The sequence below is a fragment of the Pristiophorus japonicus genome, chromosome 7, assembly GCF_044704955.1.
Source record: "Pristiophorus japonicus isolate sPriJap1 chromosome 7, sPriJap1.hap1, whole genome shotgun sequence".
NCBI lineage: Eukaryota > Metazoa > Chordata > Chondrichthyes > Pristiophoridae > Pristiophorus > Pristiophorus japonicus.
The window spans coordinates 232148307-232168796 of NC_091983.1; the positions used below are offsets into that span (position 1 = coordinate 232148307).

The following is a 20490-nucleotide window of genomic DNA, read 5'->3' on the forward strand; positions in this document are numbered from 1 at the left end:
AAGGAGATATTCGGATAGGTGAGGTTTAAGGAGCATCTTCAAGGAGGGAGAGACGGAGAGGTTTAGAGAGGAAATTCCAGAGTTTGGGGCCCAGGGAGCTGAATGCATGGCCGTCAATGTTGGAGTGATTAAAATCGGTGATGTACAAAAGTGCATAGATCTCGGAGGGTGGTAGGGCTGGAGGAGGTTACAGAAATAGGAAGGGGTGCAGGGCTGGAGGAGGTTACAGAGATAGGGAGGGGTGTAGGGCTGGAGGAGGTTACAGAGATAGGGAGGGGTGTAGGGCTGGAGGAGGTTACAGAGATAAGGAGGGGTGTAGCGCAGGAGGAGGTTACAAAGATAGGGAGGTGTGTAGGGCTGGAGGAGGTTATAGAGATTAGGGAGGGGTGCAGGGCTGGAGGCAGTTACTGAGATAGGGAGGGTTGCAGGGTTGGAGGCGGTAAAGAGATAGGGAGGGGCGAGGCCATGGATGGAGTTGAACACAAGGGTGAGAATTTAAAATCGAGGTGTGGCCGGACTGGGAACAATGTCGGTCAGTGAACGGCGGGGTGGTGGGTGAACGGGACTTGGTGCGAGTTAGAACACAAAGGGGCCGAAATTGCCCTCCAACCAAAACGGGACACACTCACCGTTTCCTTTGCTGATTTACCGCCCCAATCGTTGTGTCTGGATCGATTTTGGACCTTTGTTAAATGTTTCTCTGGCGGGACGGTGAAGCCGGGCTGCGGCGGGGCGGAAGTCGGTGGGGAGCGGGGCGGAAGGTGGGCGGATTCAGGGGCGTCGCTCTGACGTGTCACAACGTCCCTCTCCTTCAGTTAAAGGGGAGGGCCGCTGCCAGCTCTGCATCAACTTTAGTGACACCCACTGGGCCACCAGGGAGGGTTTTGGCCGGGCCAGCGACCGACAATTAAAATAAAATGGCGGCCGCGGCAGTGCGCCCTCCTCTTTAAGGGCAGACGCCCCACGCAGCCACAAGCAGCTTCCCACCGGGGAAAGCTGTCAGTGACACCGACCGCCGGCCGATCTGCTCTCGCGGGACAATTTCCCATGGGGCAATTTCCCTTGCGGGGCGGAAAGGGGGTCAACGCTGCAAGGTAAGGGGTTGGCGTGCGCCCGACGGGATGGGAACACGGGCAGGGTGGTAGCTTACACCGCCATAAAAATGCACCAGGGCAATTTCTAAAATGGCGGCACCTCCGCCCCAACTGAGCGGTAGCTAATTGGTAACTGCTCTTAAAAAAAGGGGCAATTTCAGCCCCAAAACCATTTGATACAAAGGCACCCAACAGAGACAGCTCTTCAAAACCATAAACTAAAGGAAAATAATTTCCCCAAACACTGGGCTCCAGTTCCAGTCCATGTGGAATGGCTCGAATCTAAAGAGCAAATCATCGTCTGTTATCAGCAACAAGCAAGTTGTAAATCTGCCGATAAATCTTCACACAACCTGTTGAGAGCAAGTGCAGAGCGTTAAACTGAGATGAAAGGGCCCAGTGGAGCCATTCTGACCCCGGCTGTCATGTATCTCACATTACTCTATATAACTGTATCTTACCATGCTATACATGACTGTAACTGGATATGGCCTGTAACAATAAGCATACCTTATCACCAGGGGTGCACTTGCAGGAGACACTCCATACCTGTCCCACTGAGGTATATAAAGGGAGGTCTCAGGCAAGTGCAGGACTGGAGAGCTGGAATGAAAGGTGCAGGTCCTGAGTGACCTTGACTTCAGCATGTGTCTTGTGTAAGTCAGTACATTAGAGTCAGGACTTAACACCGGCGAGTGACTTTTCAACATTTAATATCTGAAATGTCAGATAAATGGGCTTTGATGATAATTCCTTGGAACCAGGAAATATTCTACAAGAGTTCCCGAGACAGGTCAGGAAAAGATTCTCCAGAACAAGAAATAAATGATGATTAATGTCCCTGTCGAATGAATGAAATATTTTCAGGACACAATCTCTCTTCTATTTTGTTGTAAAAGCTTTGAATCCTCTGTGTAAGATAAACTCAGAGCAAAGTGAATCATTTCTCAGCTGTGGTCAGTCAAGGTCTCAGGTCAGAGTTTATCTGCACTGTCTGAGGGGCACAACTGTGGGAGTGCTGCACTGTCGGAGAGGCAATACTGAGATAGTGCCGCACTGTCGGAGGGACAATACTGAGATAGTGCTGCATTGTCGGAGGGGCAGTACTGAAGGACAGGGGTACTGTAGGAGGGACAATACTGAGGGAGCGCTGCAATGTCAGAGGGACAATACTGAGCGAGCGCTGCACAGTCGGAGGGGCAGTACTGAGGGAGTGCTGCACGGTCGGAGGGGCAGTGCTGAGGGGACACTGTACTGTCGGAGGGGCAGTACTGAGGAAGCACTGCACTGTAGGAGGAGCAGTACAGAAGGAGTGCTGCACTGTCGGAGGGTCAGTACTGAGGGAGTGCTGCACTATCAAATGGAGTGAGGGAAGGAATGAGGAAGGAAGGGAATGGATGGAATGAGAGTGATGGAGTGTAACAAGTGTGAGTGAGTGAGGGAGTGAGTGCTGCACTATCGGAGGTACGATCTTTTGGATGAGACATTAAACCGAGGTTCCGTCTGCCCTCTCAGGTGGGTGTAAAAGATCCCATTTCACTATTTGGAAGAAGAGTGGGGCAGTTATCCCCAGTGTCCTCACCAATATTTATCCCTTGACCAACATCACTAAAACAGGTTGTCTGGTCATTATCACATTGCTGTTTGTTGAGAAAGTCCTTCATTGTCTGTTAGGTGCTTTGGGCTATCCTGAGGGGGTGAAAGGCGATGTAGAAATGCAAGTCCTTTCTTTCTTTCTTTGTCCCAAAGCTGGACATGGGCCGAGCAGCTGGCGATTACAGAATGAATATTAGCAGCTGCCTGGGCCCCGCGGGGAGTCCGAGAGTCCAGTCCCCACTGACTGCCCATTCCTTCCGGCCTCTCATATCCAGTCGGGCTGGGTGGGCTCCGGCCTCGGTTCCACTTTGCCTTTCCCAGGGGTGGGAGCGGGTGAGGGGAGCGTGTTTTACCGGCGACGCAGTAAACGCTGGATTCTCCTGCACTCTTCGCACCTTCCCGTGAGCGGCCATGGCGCTGGAAGCCGGTCAGAGCGGCGGGCGGCCATTAGCGGCGGTTAGCAGCGCAGTCAGCGACAGCAGCACCCGGTGTAAGGTGGGGTCCCGCGGAGATTGGGAGACACACCCTCCCACTTCCTCCCCACACTGGCCTTTCTCACACAGGAGCCCGGTGTAGGGAGCGGGGCACACACACCTCCCATTGTCCTCACACACTCCTCCGTTCTCACACCGCGTCAGAAAGTTATCGCACACGCCCGCTGCAAGAGGTCAGAGAAAAGAAAGGTCAGGTCATAGAAACTCTCCCACGTTACAGATTGTTCCAATTGTCTCTCACTTTTACAACAACTTGCATTTATATAGTATCTTAATCGTAATAAAACGTCCCAAGGTGCTTCACAGGTTATCAGACAAAATTTAACACCGAGACACAAAAAGAGATATTAGGACAGGGGACCAAAAGCTTGGCCCAAGAAGTCGGGTTTAAGGATTGTCTTATAGGAGGAGCGAGAGGTGGAGAGGTTTAGTGAGTGAAATCCAGAGCTTCGGGCCCAGGCAGCTGAAGGCACGGCCGCATATGGTTGAGCGATTAGAGTTGGGGATATGCAAGAGGACAGAACTGGAGAAGCACAGAGTTCGTGGAGGATTATGTGGCTGGAGGGGTTTACAGAGATAGGGAGGCTTATGAGGCTGGATGAGGTTACAGAGATAGGAAGGGGTGTAGGGCTGAAGGAGATTACAGAGATAGGGAGGAGTGTAGGGCTGGAGGGGGTTAGAGAGTTAGGGAGGAGTGTAGGGCTGGAGGGGGTTACAGAGATAGGGAGGGGCGTAGGGCAGGAGGGGGTTACCGAGATAGGGAGGGGTGTTGGGCTGGAGGAGGTTACAGAAATAGGGAGGGCTGGAGGGGGTTATTGAGATAGGGAGGGGTGTAGGGCTGGAGGGGGTTACAGAGATAGGGAGGGGTGTAGGTCTGGTGAGGTTACAGAGATAAGGAGGTGTGTGGGGCTGGAGGAGGTTACAGAGATAGGGAGGGGTGCAGGGCTGGTGGAGGTTACAGAGAGAGGGAGGGGTGTAGGGCTGGAGGGGTTTACAGATATAGGGAGGGGTGTAGGGCTGGAGAAGGTTACAGAGATAGGGAGGGGTGTAGGGCTGGAGGAAGTTACAGAGATAGGGAGGGGTGTAGGGCTGGAGAAGGTGACAGAGATAGGGAGGGTTGTAGCATGGAGGAGGTTACAGAGATAGGGAGGGTTGTAGGATGGAGGAGGTTACAGAGATAGGGAGGGTTGTAGGATGGAGGGGGTTACAGAGATAGGGAGGGGTGTCAGGCTGGAGGGGGTCACAGAGATAGGGAGGGTTGTAGGATGGAGGAGGTTACAGAGATATTGGGGTATGTGGCCATGGAGGGATTTGAACACAAACATAAGAATTTTAAATTCGAGGCATTGCCAGACTGGGAGCCAATGAGGATCAGCGAGCACAGGGGGGATGGGTGAACAGGACTTGGTGCAAATTAGGATGGGATTAAATATTGAGGCTGAGACTGAGGATTAAATTCTGTGTCCAATTATTCTGTCTAATTCTGGGCACATTAGGAAGGATGTCAAGGCCTTGGAGAGGGAGCAGAGAAGATTTACAGGAATGATACTGGGGATGTGGAGAGTTATGTGGAGAGACTGGAAAAGCTGGGATTCTTCTCCTTCGAGCAGAGAAGGTTAAAGGGAGATTTAATAGTGGTGTTCACAATTATGAAAGGTTTTTGATCGAGTAAATAAGTAGAAGCTGTTTCCAGGGGCAGGAGAGTCAGGGACCAGAGGTCACAGGTTGAAGGTAATTGGCAAAGGACCAGAGGGGAGATGGGAAGAGTTTATTTACGCAGCGAGTTGTTGTGATCTGGAATGCGCTGCCTGAAAGGGCGGTGAAAGCAGATTCAATCGTAACTTTCAAAAGAGAATTGGATAAATATTTGAAAAGGAAAGATGTGCAGGTCGATTGGGAAAGAGCAGTGAGTTGGACTAAATGGATCGCTCTTTCAAAGAGCCAACACAGGCCCGATGGGCCGAATGGCCTCCTTCTGTGCTGTCTGATTCTATGACCCGCCCTCATTGAACTCCAGGCCTCCCTTTGCGAGGAGCTGTGCCACTAATTGAGTGGCAGGTGATGGGAGAGTCCAGGGGGATTCACTCACTAAAAACCTCTGTGTTTCCCCCCACGGTATCTCTGCTATCGGATACTCTGCTGACCCTGACACCCAGAAGCCGGGGCGGAGTGAGGGGAGGGGCTGGTGCTGGAACGGTTACTTACCTCGACAGCCCCTGTGCCAGTTATATCCGGGCAGGCACCTGTCACACTTGGGCCCTGTCGCCCCCTCCTTACAGTCACAATATCCCGTGTCATTACAGCGATGGTGGAGCGAGCCATCAGGGTGACACTCACAGTCTGCAGAAACAAGACAACACACACACTGCACACGGCTGTTCCCAATAAATACAGCGACACAACCTCAGCGACAGGAATGAGTGCGAGCCGGGACAAGGGAGCCTCAGACTGTGGGGTTGAAACAAGTCTCCAACACTTTACAAACAGCTTCAATCCTCCACACACTGACTGCACACGGCCCGTGTTCCACTCCCTGGGGCGACTGCACAGAATTAACGCAGGTTAACAAGGCAAGAAAAAACAAGCCAGGTTCATCAATAGAGGATAGAATGCACAAGCACAGAAGTGATGTAAAACTTGTATCGAACCTTGGTTCGACCGTACTTGGAGCACTGGGCACAGTTCTGGTCTCCGTATTATAAAAAGGACAGAGAGGCACTGGAGAAGGTACAAAGTAGATTTACAAGGATGATACCAGAACTGAGACATTGTACCTATCAGGAAAGGCTGACCAGGCTGGGGCTCTTTGCTGGGAAAGAGAAGACTGAGGGGTGACCTGATCGAGGTCTTTAAAATTGTGAAGCGGTTTGATAGGGTGGACGTAGAGAAGATGATTCCACTTGTGGGGAGTCAAAAACTCCGGTCATAAATATAAGATCATCACTAATAAATCCAATAAGGAATGGAGGAGAAACTTCTTTATCCAGAGAATGGAACTCACTACCACAGGGAATGATTGAGGCGAATAGTATCGATGCATTTAAGGGGAAGCGAGATAAACACATGAGGGCGAAAGGAATAGAAGGATATGCTGATAGGGTGAGATGAAGAGGGGTGGGAGGAGGCTCGTGTGGAGCATAAACACCGGCATGGAGCGGTTGGGCCGAATGGCCTGTTTCAGTGCTGCACATTCTGTGTAATTGTGTGTGTGGAGAATGGGAGGAGATGAGGAAATGGAGAGAGGGGATTGTTGGTGGACACTGGGGGGAGGGGTAACATTGAGCAGAGGGAAGCAACGCTGCTACGATGCAGGATGGTCGTTTACCGAGAATACAAACTGTCATGTATTCAACTGTCATTGTAACCCAGGTATAAGCTGACCTAAGTTGTACACCTTGAGAACACTGACCACAGGGGGCGAACTTGTGGGAGTCACTCCTAACCTGGACATTCCAGTATAAAAGGGGAAGCTCCACCCACCGTCTGTCTCTTGAGGTCTTGGTAATAAAGGTAACTGGTCACAGGGTAACCTTTTCTCAAGTATGGGCCTTGTGTACATTTATACTGTATAGTAAGGACATATTATTGGCAACGAGAAACTGGGATTTAAACCACGCGAGCATGGCCACTAGCAGCACAGAAAAGAGTTACTGTGTTGGTGATGATTGGGACGACTTTATTGAGAGACGATAGCTAAGTTTTGTCACTAAGGAATGGTTGGGACAGGATTCAGCCGACAAATGCAGGGCTCATCTCCTGACTGTTTGTGGATCCAGAATGTACTCCCTGATGAAGGACCTTCTAGTGCCAGAGAAGCCGGCGGATAAGACTTTGCAAGAGCTCAATAAGTTGATCGGGGAACACCTTAAACCAGCGAGCAGCATGCACATGGCGAGACACCGGTTTTACACGCACCGGCGGCAAGAAGGGCAAAGTGTTCCAGACTTCGTGGCAGATCTCTGACGACTGGCGAGCCTATGTAAGTTCCCAGATGCATGCAGAGCGGAGATGCTGTGAGACTTTTTTAGTGAGGGCATCGGGCATGCTGGGGTTTTCAGTAAACTGATTGAGACCAAAGACTTGACCTTGGAAGTGGCGGCTCTGATAGCCCAGACAATTATCTCAGGGGAGGAAGAGACTAGAATGATTTATGGCAAAAATCTTGGCTCAAATGCGGCAAATGACCAAGGACTCAACATTGTTAATGCGGCACACAGTTCTCGAGGCAGACAAGGACAATCAGACATGCCCCAGCATGTAGTCGAACCCAAAGGGGGAATTCAACAGAGACAATGGCTAGCTGAATGGCGATTCAGGCCATCGCAATGGACAATGTGCGGCCAGTAATGGGTTCATCAATACCTGTTAATGGTGCTCTTAAGGACAGTTACAGAGACAGTCAGAGATGATCGACTGGTAATGGATCTTTTGTTTCCAACAATGGAGCCTCCAGCTCATGCTGGAGGTGTGGAAGCAAACACCCAGCCAGAGCTTGCAGGTATCAGCAATATACCTGCAGAAACTGCAACATCAGCGGTCACTTGGCGCATATGTGCAGGAAGCCTGCAGCCAGGTTGCTGTACGAGGAGGACGGACCCGATGTAAGCCCTACGAAGCCAAATGAATACTGGGGGAAATCACTGGAAGCTGAAGTTCAGCGAGTTCAGGTGGAGCACAGATACAGTTCATACACCAGGACGCCACCGATAATGATGAAAGTGCTCCTCAATGGCATCCCAATATTAACGGAGCTAGACACGGGGGCCAGCCAGTTCCTGATGAGTATCAAACAGTTCGAAAGGTTGTGGGTCTCCAAGCCCAGGAGGCCAAAATTATTGCCGATTGACGCACTGCTACGGACATATACAAAGGAGATCATTCCGGTGCTAGGCAGCACCACGGTAGCCATGACCCACAAAGATTCGGAGAACAGGTTGCCACTCTGGATTTTCCCAGGGGACGGTCCCGCACTACTGGGGAGGAGTTGGCTTGCTCTCATGAACTGGAAATGGGCGATGTCAATGCAATTTCTTCTGTGGAGCGAGTATCATTCTCACAGGTCCTGCACAAATTTGACTTATTATTTCAACCCAGCATCGGCACTTTCATGGGGACCAAGGTAGTGATTCACATAAACCCGGACGCCAGGCCAGTATACCACAAGGCCAGAGCGTTGCCGTACGTGATGCGGAAAAAGATAGAATGCGAATTAGACCGCCTGCTGAGGGAAGGCATCATCTCGCCAGTCGAATTCAGTGACTGGGTGAGCCCAATCGTGGCAGTGCTCAAGGCGGATGGGTCGGTCAGGATATGTGGCGATTACAAGGCCACCATCAATCGGGTATCAGTCCAAGATCAGTACCCGCTACCGAGAGTGGAGGACCTCTTTGCGACGCTATCCAGTGGCAAACTTTCTTCAAAATTGGACCTGACCTCAGCTTACATGACCCAGGAGCTGGCGAGTGAGTCAAAGAAGCTGACCACAATCACGACACACAATGGGTTGTTTGAGTATAACAGATGTCCGTTCGGGATTCATTCGGCCGCCGCGACCTTTCAGCGAAATATGGAAAGCCTCCTCAAGTAAATTCCAAGGACAGTGGTCTTTCAAGATGACATCCTCATCACGGGTATTGAAGAACACCTCCACAACCTGGAGGAGGTGCTACGCAGACTGGACCAGGTCGGGCTGCGACTTAAAAAAGCGAAGTGCATCTTCTTAGCTACAGAGGTAGAATTCCTCGGGAGGAGGGTGGCAGCAGACGGGATCAGACCTACTGCGTCCAAAACGGAAACGATCCAGGGAGCCATAACACGACGGAACTGCATTCGTTCCTGGGGCTCCTGAACTATTTTGGGAACTTTCTTCCCAAATTGAGCACGCTGTTAGAGCCGCTACACGTGCTCCTACACAAAGGTCGTGATTGGGTCTGGGGGGACAGCCAGGAAAAGGCTTTTGATGGAGCACGCAATTTGTTGTGCTCTAAAAAACTGTTAACGTTATATGACCCGTGTAAGAAACTAATTTTAACGGGTGATGCGTCATCCTATGGGGTCGTGTGTATGTGGCAGCATGTGAATGCCAATGGTCAGTTACAGCCGGTAGCTTATGCCTCTATAAGTCTGTCGCAGGCAGAAAGGGGTTACGGGATGGTAGAAAAGGAAGCACAAGCATGTGTATATGCAGTAAAAAAAATGCATCAGTATCTGTTTGGCAGGAAATTTGAGCTGGAGACAGATCACAAACCACTAACATCCCTTTTGGCCGACAACAAGGCCATAAATGCGAATGCATCAGCCTGCATAAAGAGGTGGGCACTCACGTTAGCCGCCTATGACTACACAATTTGACACAGACCAGGCACTGAAAACTGCGCCGATGCACTCAGCACGATCCCACTAGCCACCACTGAGGGGGCAGCTGAGCATGATGCTGAGATGGTCATGGCTGATGAAGCTTTCGAAAGCGAAGGCTCACCTGTGACAGCCCATCAGATTAAGTTCTGGACAAATAAAGACCCGCTACTGTCTTTAGTTAAGAAATGTGTCCTGAATGGGGACTGGGCAGCCACGTACGGGGCATGCCCTGAGGAGTTTAAACCGTTTCATAGGTGCAAGGATGAACTCTTGATTCAGGCCGATTGCCTACTGTGGGGAAACCAAGTAGTCATGCCCCCGAAGGGCAGAGAGGTGTTTATCAGAGAACGACACAATGAGCACCCGGGCATTGTCATGACGCAGCCAAGGAAGCCCCCCTTAGCCCTGGTCCTGGCTCGCCAAGCCATGGTCACACATCCATGTGGACTACGTAGGTCCTTTCATGGGAAAAATGCTTTTGGTTGAAGTAGACGCTTACTCCAAATGGATTGAGTGTGGATTTTAAATTGAAGCACATCCTCTGCCACGGTAGAAAGTCTATGGGCAATATTTGCTGCCCATGGTCTACCGAACGTCTTGGTCAGCAACAATGGCCCGTACAAGTACTGAATTCCAGGACTTCATGGCAGGCAATGGAATCAACCATGTCAGAATGGAATCGTTCAAGCCGACCTCAAATGGCCAGGCGGAACGAGCAGTGCAGATAATCAAACAGGGGATGCTCAGAATCCAAGGGGGTTCCCTACAAAGCTGCTTATCACGTCTCCTGTTGGCCAATAGATCCCGACCACACTCGCTCACAGGGGTTCCACCTGCAGAGCTGCTAATGAAAAGGACGCTCAAAACCAGGTTATCCTTATACACCCTACTATGAAAGAAATTGTTGAGAGCAGGCGTCAGTCACAATGTGACTACCATGACAGGAATGCGAGGGCACGATGTATTGATGTCAATGACTCTGTTTTTGTCCTTAATTACGCTGCAAGGCCCAAATGGCTTGCAGGCACTGTGATTGCCAAAGAGGGGAATAGGGTTCTGGCAGTTAAACTTACCAATGGACAAATCTGCCGCAAACACGTGGATCAAACTAAAAGGAGGTTCAGCAACACCATAGAAGAAGCAGAGGAAGAATACGACGTAGAGTTTACTCCACCACAGGTGACCGAAAACCGGAATCAAGTGGAGGAGAGCCCAGTCACTGTGGGCAGTCCAGACAGGCTTGAGGCACCGCAAACAGCAGACACTCAGGCCAGTGCCCAACAACTGGAGCCCCAACTCAGGCGCTCTACAAGGGAGCGCAAACCACCAGAGAGACTTAACCTGTGATCCCAATAAGACTTTGGGGGGAGGTGATGTCATGTATTCAATTATCATTGTGACCCATGTACAAGCTGACCTAAGTTGTACACTTTGAGAACACAGACCACAGGGGGCGGACTTGTGGGAGACACTCCTAACCTGGACTTTCCGGTATAAATGGGGAAGCTCCACCCACCGTCTGTCTCTTGAGGTCTTGGCAATAAAGGTAACTGGTCACAGAGTGACCTTCTCTCATGTATGGGCCTCGTGTGCATTTATACTGTACAGTAAGGACATATTACAAACAACATACAAATTCCTGAAAAACAATGGAGACAGGGAGGCAACGATTATATCGTCAAAACACAGAGCTTTCAATATACGTCAACACAGCTTGGGCCAGGCCTCATCGCTAGGGAAAGCCTGGGCCAGGCCTCATCGCTTGGGAAAGCCTCGCCAGATCTCATCGCTGGGAAAGATTGGGTTGGGGCCAAGTCACTGGGGAAAGGTTGGGTCAGAGTCTAGTCACTGGGGAAAGGTTGGGTCGGGGTCTAGTCACTGGGGAAAGGTTGAGTCGGGGTCCAGTCACTGGGGAAAGGTTGGGTCGGGGTCTAGTCACTGGGGAAAGGTTGAGTCGGGGTCTAGTCACTGGGGAAAGGTTGAGTCGGAGTCTAGTCACTGGGGAAAGGTTGGGTCGGGGTCTAGTCACTGGGGAAAGGTTGAGTCGGGGTCTAGTGACTGGGGAAAGGTTGAGTCGGGGTCCAGTCACTGTGGAAAGGTTGAGTCGGGGTCCAGTCACTGGGGAAAGGTTGGGTCGGGGTCTAGTCACTGGGGAAAGGTTGAGTCGGGGTCCAGTCACTGGGGAAAGGTTGGGTCGGGGTCTAGTCACTGGGGAAAGGTTGAGTCGGGGTCCAGTCACTGGGGAAAGGTTGAGTCAGGACCTAGTCACTGGGGAAAGGTTGGTTCGGGGTCCAGTCACTGGGGAAAGGTTGAGTCAGGACCTAGTCACTGGGGAAAGGTTGGGTCGGGGTCCAGTCACTGGGGAAAGGTTGAGTCAGGACCTAGTCACTGGGGAAAGGTTGGTTCGGGGTCTAGTCACTGGGGAAAGGTTGGGTCGGGGTCTAGTCACTGGGGAAAGGTTGGGTCGGGGTCTAGTCACTGGGGAAAGGTTGGGTCAGGGTCTAGTCACTGGGGAAAGGTTGAGTCAGGACCTAGTCACTGGGGAAAGGTTGGGTCGGGGTCTAGTCACTGGGGAAAGGTTGGGTCGGGGTCTAGTCACTGGGGAAAGGTTGGGTCGGGGTCTAGTCACTGGGGAAAGGTTGGGTCGGGGTCTAGTCACTGGGGAAAGGTTGGGTCGGGGTCTAGTCACTGGGGAAAGGTTGGGTCGGGATCTAGTCACTGGGGAAAGGTTGGGTCGGGGTCTAGTCACTGGGGAAAGGTTGGGTCGGGGTCTAGTCACTGGGTAAAGGTTGGATCGGGGCCTAGTCTCTGGGGAAAGGTTGGGTCGGGGTCTAGTCACTTGGTAAAGGTTGGGTCGGGGCCCAGTCACTGGGGAAATGTTGGGTCGGGGTCTAGTCACTGGGGAAAGGTTGGATCGGGGCCTAGTCTCTGGGGAAAGGTTGGGTCGGGGTCTAGTCTCTGGGGAAAGGTTGGGTCGGGGCCCAGTCACTGGGGAAATGTTGGGTCGGGGTCTAGTCACTGGGGAAAGGTTGGATCGGGGCCTAGTCTCTGGGGAAAGGTTGGGTCGGGGCCCAGTCACTGGGGAAATGTTGGGTCGGGGTCTAGTCACTGGGGAAAGGTTGGGTCGGGGTCTAGTCTCTGGGGAAAGGTTGGGTCGGGGCCCAGTCACTGGGGAAAGGTTGGGTCAGGGTCTCGTCACTTGGGAAAGATTGAGTCGGGGCCTAGTCACTGGGGAAAGGTTGGGTCGGGGTCTAGTCACTGGGGAAAGGTTGGGTCGGGGTCTAGTCACTGGGGAAAGGTTGGGTCAGGGTCTAATCACTGGGGAAAGGTTGGGTCGGGGTTCTAGTCACAGGGGAAAGTTTGGGTCGGGGTCTAGTCACTGGGGAAAGGTTGGGTCGGGGTCTAGTCACTGGGGAAAGGTTGGGTCGGGGTCTAGTCACTGGGGAAAGGTTGAGTCAGGACCTAGTCACTGGGGAAAGGTTGGGTCGGGGTCTAGTCACTGGGGAAAGGTTGGGTCGGGGTCTAGTCACTGGGGAAAGGTTGGGTCGGGGTCTAGTCACTGGGGAAAGGTTGGGTCGGGGTCTAGTCACTGGGGAAAGGTTGGGTCGGGGTCTAGTCACTGGGGAAAGGTTGGGTCGGGATCTAGTCACTGGGGAAAGGTTGGGTCGGGGTCTAGTCACTGGGGAAAGGTTGGGTCGGGGTCTAGTCACTGGGGAAAGGTTGGGTCGGGATCTAGTCACTGGGGAAAGGTTGGGTCGGGGTCGAGTCACTGGGGAAAGGTTGGGTCGGGATCTAGTCACTGGGGAAAGGTTGGATCGGGGCCTAGTCACTGGGGAAAGGTTGGGTCGGGGTCTAGTCACTGGGGAAAGGTTGGGTCGGGGTCTAGTCACTGGGTAAAGGTTGGATCGGGGCCTAGTCACTGGGGAAATGTTGGGTCGGGGTCTAGTCACTGGGGAAAGGTTGGGTCGGGGTCTAGTCTCTGGGGAAAGGTTGGGTCGGGGCCCAGTCACTGGGGAAAGGTTGGGTCGGGGTCTAGTCACTGGGGAAAGGTTGGGTCGGGGTCTAGTCACTGGGGAAAGGTTGGGTCGGGATCTAGTCACTGGGGAAAGGTTGGATCGGGGCCTAGTCTCTGGGGAAAGGTTGGGTCGGGGCCCAGTCACTGGGGAAAGGTTGGGTCGGGGCCCAGTCACTGGGGAAAGGTTGGGTCAGGGTCTCGTCACTTGGGAAAGATTGAGTCGGGGCCTAGTCACTGGGGAAAGGTTGGGTCGGGGTCTAGTCACTGGGGAAAGGTTGGGTCGGGGTCTAGTCACTGGGGAAAGGTTGGGTCGGGGTTCTAGTCACAGGGGAAAGTTTGGGTCGGGGTCTAGTCACTGGGGAAAGGTTGGGTCGGGGGTCTAGTCACTGGGGAAAGGTTGGATCGGGGTCGAGTCACTGGGGAAAGGTTGGGTCGGGGCCGAGTCACTGGGGAAAGGTTGGGTCGGGGTCTAGTCACTGGGGAAAGTTTGGGTCGGGGTCTAGTCACTGGGGAAAGGTTGGGTCGGGGCCTAGTCACTGGGGAAAGGTTGGGTCGGGGTCTAGTCACTGGGGAAAGGTTGGGTCGGGGTCTCGTCACTGGGGAAAGGTAGGGTCGGGGTCTAGTCACTGGGGAAAGGTTGAGTCGGGGTCTCGTCACTGGGGAAAGGTTGAGTCGGGGTCGAGTCACTGGGTAAAGGTTGGGTCGGGGTCTAATCACAGCGGAAAGGTTGGGTCAGGGCCCAGTCACTGGGGAATGGTTGGGTCAGGGCCTAGTCACTGGGGAAAGGATGAGTCGAGGTCTAGTCACTGGGGAAAGGTTGGGTCGGGGTCTAGTCACTGGGGAAAGGTTGGGTCGGGGTCTAGTCTCTGGGGAAAGGTTGGGTCGGGGTCTAGTCACTGGGGAAAGGTTGGGTCGGGGTCTAGTCACTGGGGAAAGGTTGAGTCGGGGTCTAGTTACTGCGGAAAGGTTGGGTCGGGGTCTAGTCACTGGGGAAAGGTTGGGTCGGGGTCTAGTCACTGGGGAAAGGTTGAGTCGGGGTCTAGTTACTGCGGAAAGGTTGGGTCGGGGTCTAGTCACTGGGGAAAGCTTGTGTCGGGGTCTAGTCACAGGGGAAAGGTAGGGTCGGGGCCTAGTCTCTGGGGAAAGGTTGAGTCGGGGCCTAGTCTCTGGGGAAAGGTTGGGTCGGGGTCTAGTCACTGGGGAAAGGTTGGGTCGGTGTCTAGTCACTGGGGAAAGGTTGGGTCGGGGTCTAGTCACTGGGGAAAGGTTGGCTCGGGGCCTAGTCTCTGGGGAAAGGTTGGGTCGGTGCCCAGTCACTGGGGAAATGTTGGATCGGGGTCTAGTCACTGGGGAAAGGTTGGGTCGGGGCCTAGTCACTGGGGAAAGGTTGAGTCGAGGTCTAGTCACTGGGGAAAGGTTGAGTCGAGGTCTAGTCAGTGGGGAAAGGTTGGGTCGGGGTCTAGTCACAGGGGAAAGGTTGGATCGGGGTCTGGTCACAGGGGAAAGGTTGGGTCGGGGCCTCGTCACTGGGGAAAGGTTGAGTCGAGGTCTAGTCACTGGGGAAAGGTTGAGTCGAGGTCTAGTCACTGGGGAAAGGTTGGGTCGGGGTCTAGTCACTGGGGAAAGGTTGGGTCGGGGTCTAGTCACTGGGGAAAGGTTGAGTCGAGGTCCAGTCACTGGGGAAAGGTTGAGTCGAGGTCCAGTCACTGGGGAAAGGTTGGGTCGGGGTCTAGTCACTGGGGAAAGGTTGAGTCGGGGTCTAGTCACAGGGGAAAGGTTGGGTCGGGGTCTAGTAACTGGGGAAAGGTTGGGTCGGGGACTAGTCACTGGGGAAAGGTTGGGTCGGGGTCTAGTCACTGGGGAAAGGTTGAGTCGGGGTCTAGTCACTGGGGAAAGGTTGAGTCGGGGTCTAGTCACTGGGGAAAGGTTGGATTGAGGCTGGTCACTGGGGAAAGAGGGGCTGATTTCCGACGCACTTTGCTCAGCCCTATTGAAGGTATTTTCTTTGTTTCTTTATCTTGTTTTGGGCTGAAAGCAGAAGGGTGAAAGAAGGAGAGAGCAGAGATTGTAACAGGAACTGACCTCGGCAAACGTGGTGGTGGTCCAGCTGTGCTGAAGGGTTTCGGTGGTAGCCCAGCTGACATAACTGGCAGTGTCGGCCTCTCGTGTTGTGCTTACAGCTCACGCAAATGGCGGTGGTGAGCAGCTCGAGGTAACTGCACCGGTTCGAATGGCCGAAGCATTCGCAGGCTTGCAGGGAAAAGACAGAGAGTGTAGACGGGACACAGACAGTTTGCAGACTGTGAGAGGGTCACATGCTGCAGGAATGAGAGGTGGGGAGGAAATGGCTGGAATGGGAGGGAGGGAGGGAACACTGAGGCTTTTAGCTGTGAGGGGAAAACATCAGACTCCTGGCTAGTTACGGTTTGCATTGAATCAGGCAGATGGCAATGGATGGTCCCAATCCCAGGTTATAGATTCTGTGCCGGGTTTTACACAGCACTGCCAAGTTAGGGGCCTTTCAACTGTGGCTCAGTGGGCAGCACGTTCGCCTCGGAGTCAGAAGGTCATCGGTTCAAGTCCCATTCCAGAGATTTGAGCCCATAATCCAGACTGACGCTCCCAGTGCAGTACTGAGGGAGTGGTGCACTGTCGGAAGGGCAGTTCTGAGGGAACGCTGCAGTGTCGGAGGGGCAGTTCTGAGGGAGCACTGTGCTGTCGGAGGGGCAGTACTGAGTGAGTGCTGCACTGTCGGAGGGGTAGTACTGAGAGAGCGCTGCACTGTCGAATGGGCAGTCCTGAGGAATTGCTGCACTGATGGAGGGGCAGTACTGAGGGAGTGCTGCACTGTGTGAGGGGGAGTACTGAGGGAGTGCTGCACTGTGTGAGGGGGAGTACTGAGGGATTGCTTCACTGTGTGAGGGGCAGTACTGAGGGAGTGCTGCACTGTGCGAGGGGCATTACTGAGGGATTGCTGCACTGCCGGAGTGGTCGTACTGAAAGACTGCTGCACTGCCAGAGGGACAGTACTGAGGGAGTGCTGCACTGTCGGAGGGACAGTACTGAGGGAACACTGCACTGTTTGAGGGGCAGTACTGAGGGATTGCTGCCCTGCCGGAGGGGCAGTCCTGAAGGAACAATATATAAATGAAAATCCTTGCTTTCTCATGTGCTCTGAGCCAGACGCGGTGTTTGAGAGCTCCTACCTTGCTCTGGGGTCGTGACCTCTAGTGATGAGTTTCTTGGCCGTGTGCGACCGAGCTTTGGGTCAGCTGCATATGTCAGGAGAAATCAGCAATTATTAATCCCAGCTGGAGAACACGCGTTCTGAACAGAACATCTGTACTGTACGCACACACATCGAGTGGACACTGTCCAGGATGGCAGGAGTATCCGAGAGACAAGCAAACAGACATTTCCATCTCCGCTACACCGCCAATCAGACAGAAACTCACACCGAGACTCGGGAGGAGATATTAGGACAGGTGACCAAAAGCTCGGTCAAAGTGGTAGGTTTTAAGGAGATTCTTAAAGGAGCAGAGAGAGGTGGTGCGGAGACGTTTAGGGAGGGAATTCCAGAGCTTCGGGCCCAGGCAGCTGGAGGCTTGGGAAGGCGTTAGGGATGGAGAAGGTTACAGAGATAGGGAGGGTTGTAGGGTGGGAGGGGGTAATAGAGATAGGGAGGGTTGTAGGGTGGGAGGGGGTTATAGAGATAGGGAGGGGTGTAGGGTGGGAGGAGGTTACAGCGATAGGGAGGGGTGTAGGGTGTGAGGGGGTTATAGAGATAGGGAGGGCTGTAGGGTGTGAGGCTTTACTGATAGGGAGGGGTGGGGCCACGGAGGGATTTGAACGCGAGGTTGAGAATTATAAATTGGAGGCGTTGCTGGACCGGGAGCCAATGTCGGATCAATCAATCACTTCCCCGGGTCTACTCACTGCCCGGCTGTCACTCCAACCGGATCGATGGATAATTAGTGGGAATCTGGTCCGCGGAAAGATGATTAAATGGGGTGAGGCCGTGACAGGCTGTTATTGTGGGATTACGGTATATTGAGGGTTTGTACCTGGGTAGCAAAGGAGCATGTTTGGGGTCAAAATGTAACGTTTCATAGACCCCCAGTCTCGGTCAGTGTGGTGGGTTATGGTCACTCCTGGTCAGTGTGGGGCGTTTTGATAACTCCCGGTCAGTGTGGAGAGTTATGGTCACTCCTGGTCAGTGTGGGGAGTTATGGTCACTCCCGGTCAGTGTGGGGAGTTATGGTCACTCCTGGTCAGTGTGGGGAGTTATGGTCACTCCTGATCAGAGAGTTATGGTCACTCCCGGTCAGTGTGGAGAGTTATGGTCACTCCCGGTCAATGTGGGGAGTTATGTTCACTCCCGGTCAGTGTGGAGAGTTATGGTCACTCCCGGTCAGTGTGGAGAGTTATGATCACTCCCGGTCAGTGTGGGGAGTTATGGTCACTCCCGGTCACTGTGGGGAGTTATGGTCACTCCCGGTCAGTGTGGGGAGTTATGGTCACTCCCGGTCAGTGTGGGGAGTTATGGTCACTCCCGGTCAGTGTGGGGAGTTATGGTCACTCCCGGTCAGTGTGGGGAGTTATGGTCACTCCCGGTCAGTGTGGGGAGTTATGGTCACTCTGCTCCCGGTCAGTCTGGGTGTTGGTTCGGGGTTGCGTTATGGCGGATGGTTTGGAATTACATGGACAGCATGTGAAGGGTTAAATAAACGGGAACAAGTTGATGTAAGATCCAGGAACAAAGAGGAACAGATTGAGGCCGAGACACTCACCCAGTTCCCATTCCTGCATCTGGGATAACGGGATTACAACACGTCCCCATTGATCTTGGCCTCAACCACCAAATGGATTTCTACAAATCTTCCCTCCACTTCCCACTGAACGTTCTCACTGAGACACAGTGAGAAGCATTTTCGTCTCAGCTAAGATGTCCGTCGTATATATTACATCTTCCCTGCTTTATATCTGCTGCACTGCTCGAGGAGATTATACTTTACTGCATAGATACACGGGCAAGCAGACTCCTGATCCCAGCCCTGTTCATACCTAATCTGCCTCACACTTTCATCTGTTCACACTCAGCCCCTGCTCACACTCAATCCCTGCTCACACCTACACCTGTTCCTCGCTCACTGAGCGACAAGGGAGGTTTGAGGGAATCGGATCATTCCCGATACAGAAATGAGCTCTGGGTCAGCAAGTCACAGGTCAGAGAGCATAGGTTCTACTTACGGCCACTCGCCACGGAGGGGTCAGGGAGGCCTGGAGAGGGAAACGGAAACAGAGTTAGAGAGACATCTGATTAACAATCTTTATCGATAAACACATTAACACAACCCATCACACGGAGTGTTCATCAGATCGACGTCACTCAAACTCACGAACAAGGAACTGATGGGGGATTGGCGTGCTGCATCCTCTGAGAGCTCACACCAGCCCTGTGTGAGACCAGGTAGAGTTGCTAAAGTGCTCCCATAAGATGAGTGTGAGAGTAGTACGTGGGGACGCTCCCACTACGTGCGATTAGTGTGTAAGTACGCAGGATTAATACGTAAGGGCATCAGTGGTCACACACACCCCTCCCCCACTGCCCAGTCAGCTCACTATCTGGATATTGATCTCGGGACATTCCACACACAGCAGGCCACAGATGTCCCTCACAACCTTCACTTCCTGATCTGCTTCAGATATTGATTTCACAGAGGCTGATTCTCCTCTAACCTTCCCCAGCTGTTCCCCAGATGTTCATCCAGCTGTGAACATTCCATTCTCACATCAGTCTGCACCTCACTGCTGGCTCTGTATGTGTGGGTGTCCGGAGTGAGGTTTCAGCAAATTCAACCCCTGCGGCTATTACAACCTCACCCTCTACATAATGCCAGCGATCCCCCCTCGCTCACTGACCCCGACATTACATTGATAGAGGGCTTCAAAATGAGGAAGGGTTTTGATGGAGTGAATAAGGAGAAACTGTTTGCAGGGGCAGGAGGGTGGGGAACCCAAGGACACAGATTGAAGGTGATTGGCCAAAGACCCAGAGGGAGATGAGGATTATTTTTAGCAGCGAGTTGTTGTGCTCTGGAATGCGCTGCCTGAAAGGGCAGTGGGAGCAGATTTAATCATAACTTTCAAAAGGGAGTTGGATAAATACTTGAAATGGCAACATTTGCAGGTCCATGGGGAAAGAGCGGGGAGTGGGACTAATTGGATAATCTTTCTTTCATTATTTTTTTCTTCGCTATATCTCTAATTCTTTCTCTCACTTTCCTTTTCTCTCTCTTTCCCTCTCTCTTACTTTCCGTCTCTCATTCTAACTTACTTTCTCTGCTTCTCTCTCTCCCTCTTTATCACTTTCTCTATGTCTCTGTTTCCCACTTTCTCTTTCTTTTTGTTTGTTCTCTCTTTCATTCTTTGCTTCTCTCTTTCTCTGTCTCTGTCTCTCTTTCTCCCCCCTTTTTCGCTCCCTCCCTCTGCCCTGCTCTCTCTCCCCTCTCCCTCTCGCTCCCCCCGCCCCCCGTCCCCAGTCCCCCCTCAGTGTGGAGCTGTGGGCACGGACCCTATCTCTGTCCCTGGCTCTGTCCAATCTCCCGCTGTGAGTCTCTGTTCCCACATGAACACAATGACAAAGATGGGTGGGTTGTATTTTGGAGTCGGTGCGTTGCCGGGAGTTGGGCTGAGAATGAAATGTGAAGGGAATCTGGTGCCGGCACTGAGCCGGGCTGGAGCAGCTCTGGTTACTCACAGACATTGGCCGTCCCTTTGGGGATTGGGAGGTACGAGCCTGCTCTCCACGCTCGGCCTTGAAAGCCTTTCTTGCATCTCCCGCAGTCCGGCCCCGTGGTGTTGTGCTCACACTCGCAACTCAGCTTCCCCTTCTCCCAGATACAGTTGTTGGCGTGAAGATTGCACTTACACC

The 20490-nt window shown here is 52.8% G+C and overlaps 1 protein-coding gene across 1 annotated transcript in view; it reads right to left on the bottom strand.

The window, feature by feature from the left end:
- Positions 1 to 3118: 3118 nt before the first annotated feature.
- Positions 3119 to 20490, bottom strand: part of LOC139266954 (netrin-G1-like) — a 36269-nt gene continuing 18897 nt past the window's right edge. The window contains exons 3-6 of the mRNA XM_070884591.1: positions 20313 to 20489; positions 8851 to 8873; positions 5390 to 5524; positions 3119 to 3348 (exon numbers count right to left, since the gene is read on the bottom strand). Coding sequence (XP_070740692.1) covers positions 3119 to 3348; positions 5390 to 5524; positions 8851 to 8873; positions 20313 to 20489 — 565 coding nt within the window. The remainder of the gene's footprint in view (positions 3349 to 5389; positions 5525 to 8850; positions 8874 to 20312; position 20490) is intronic.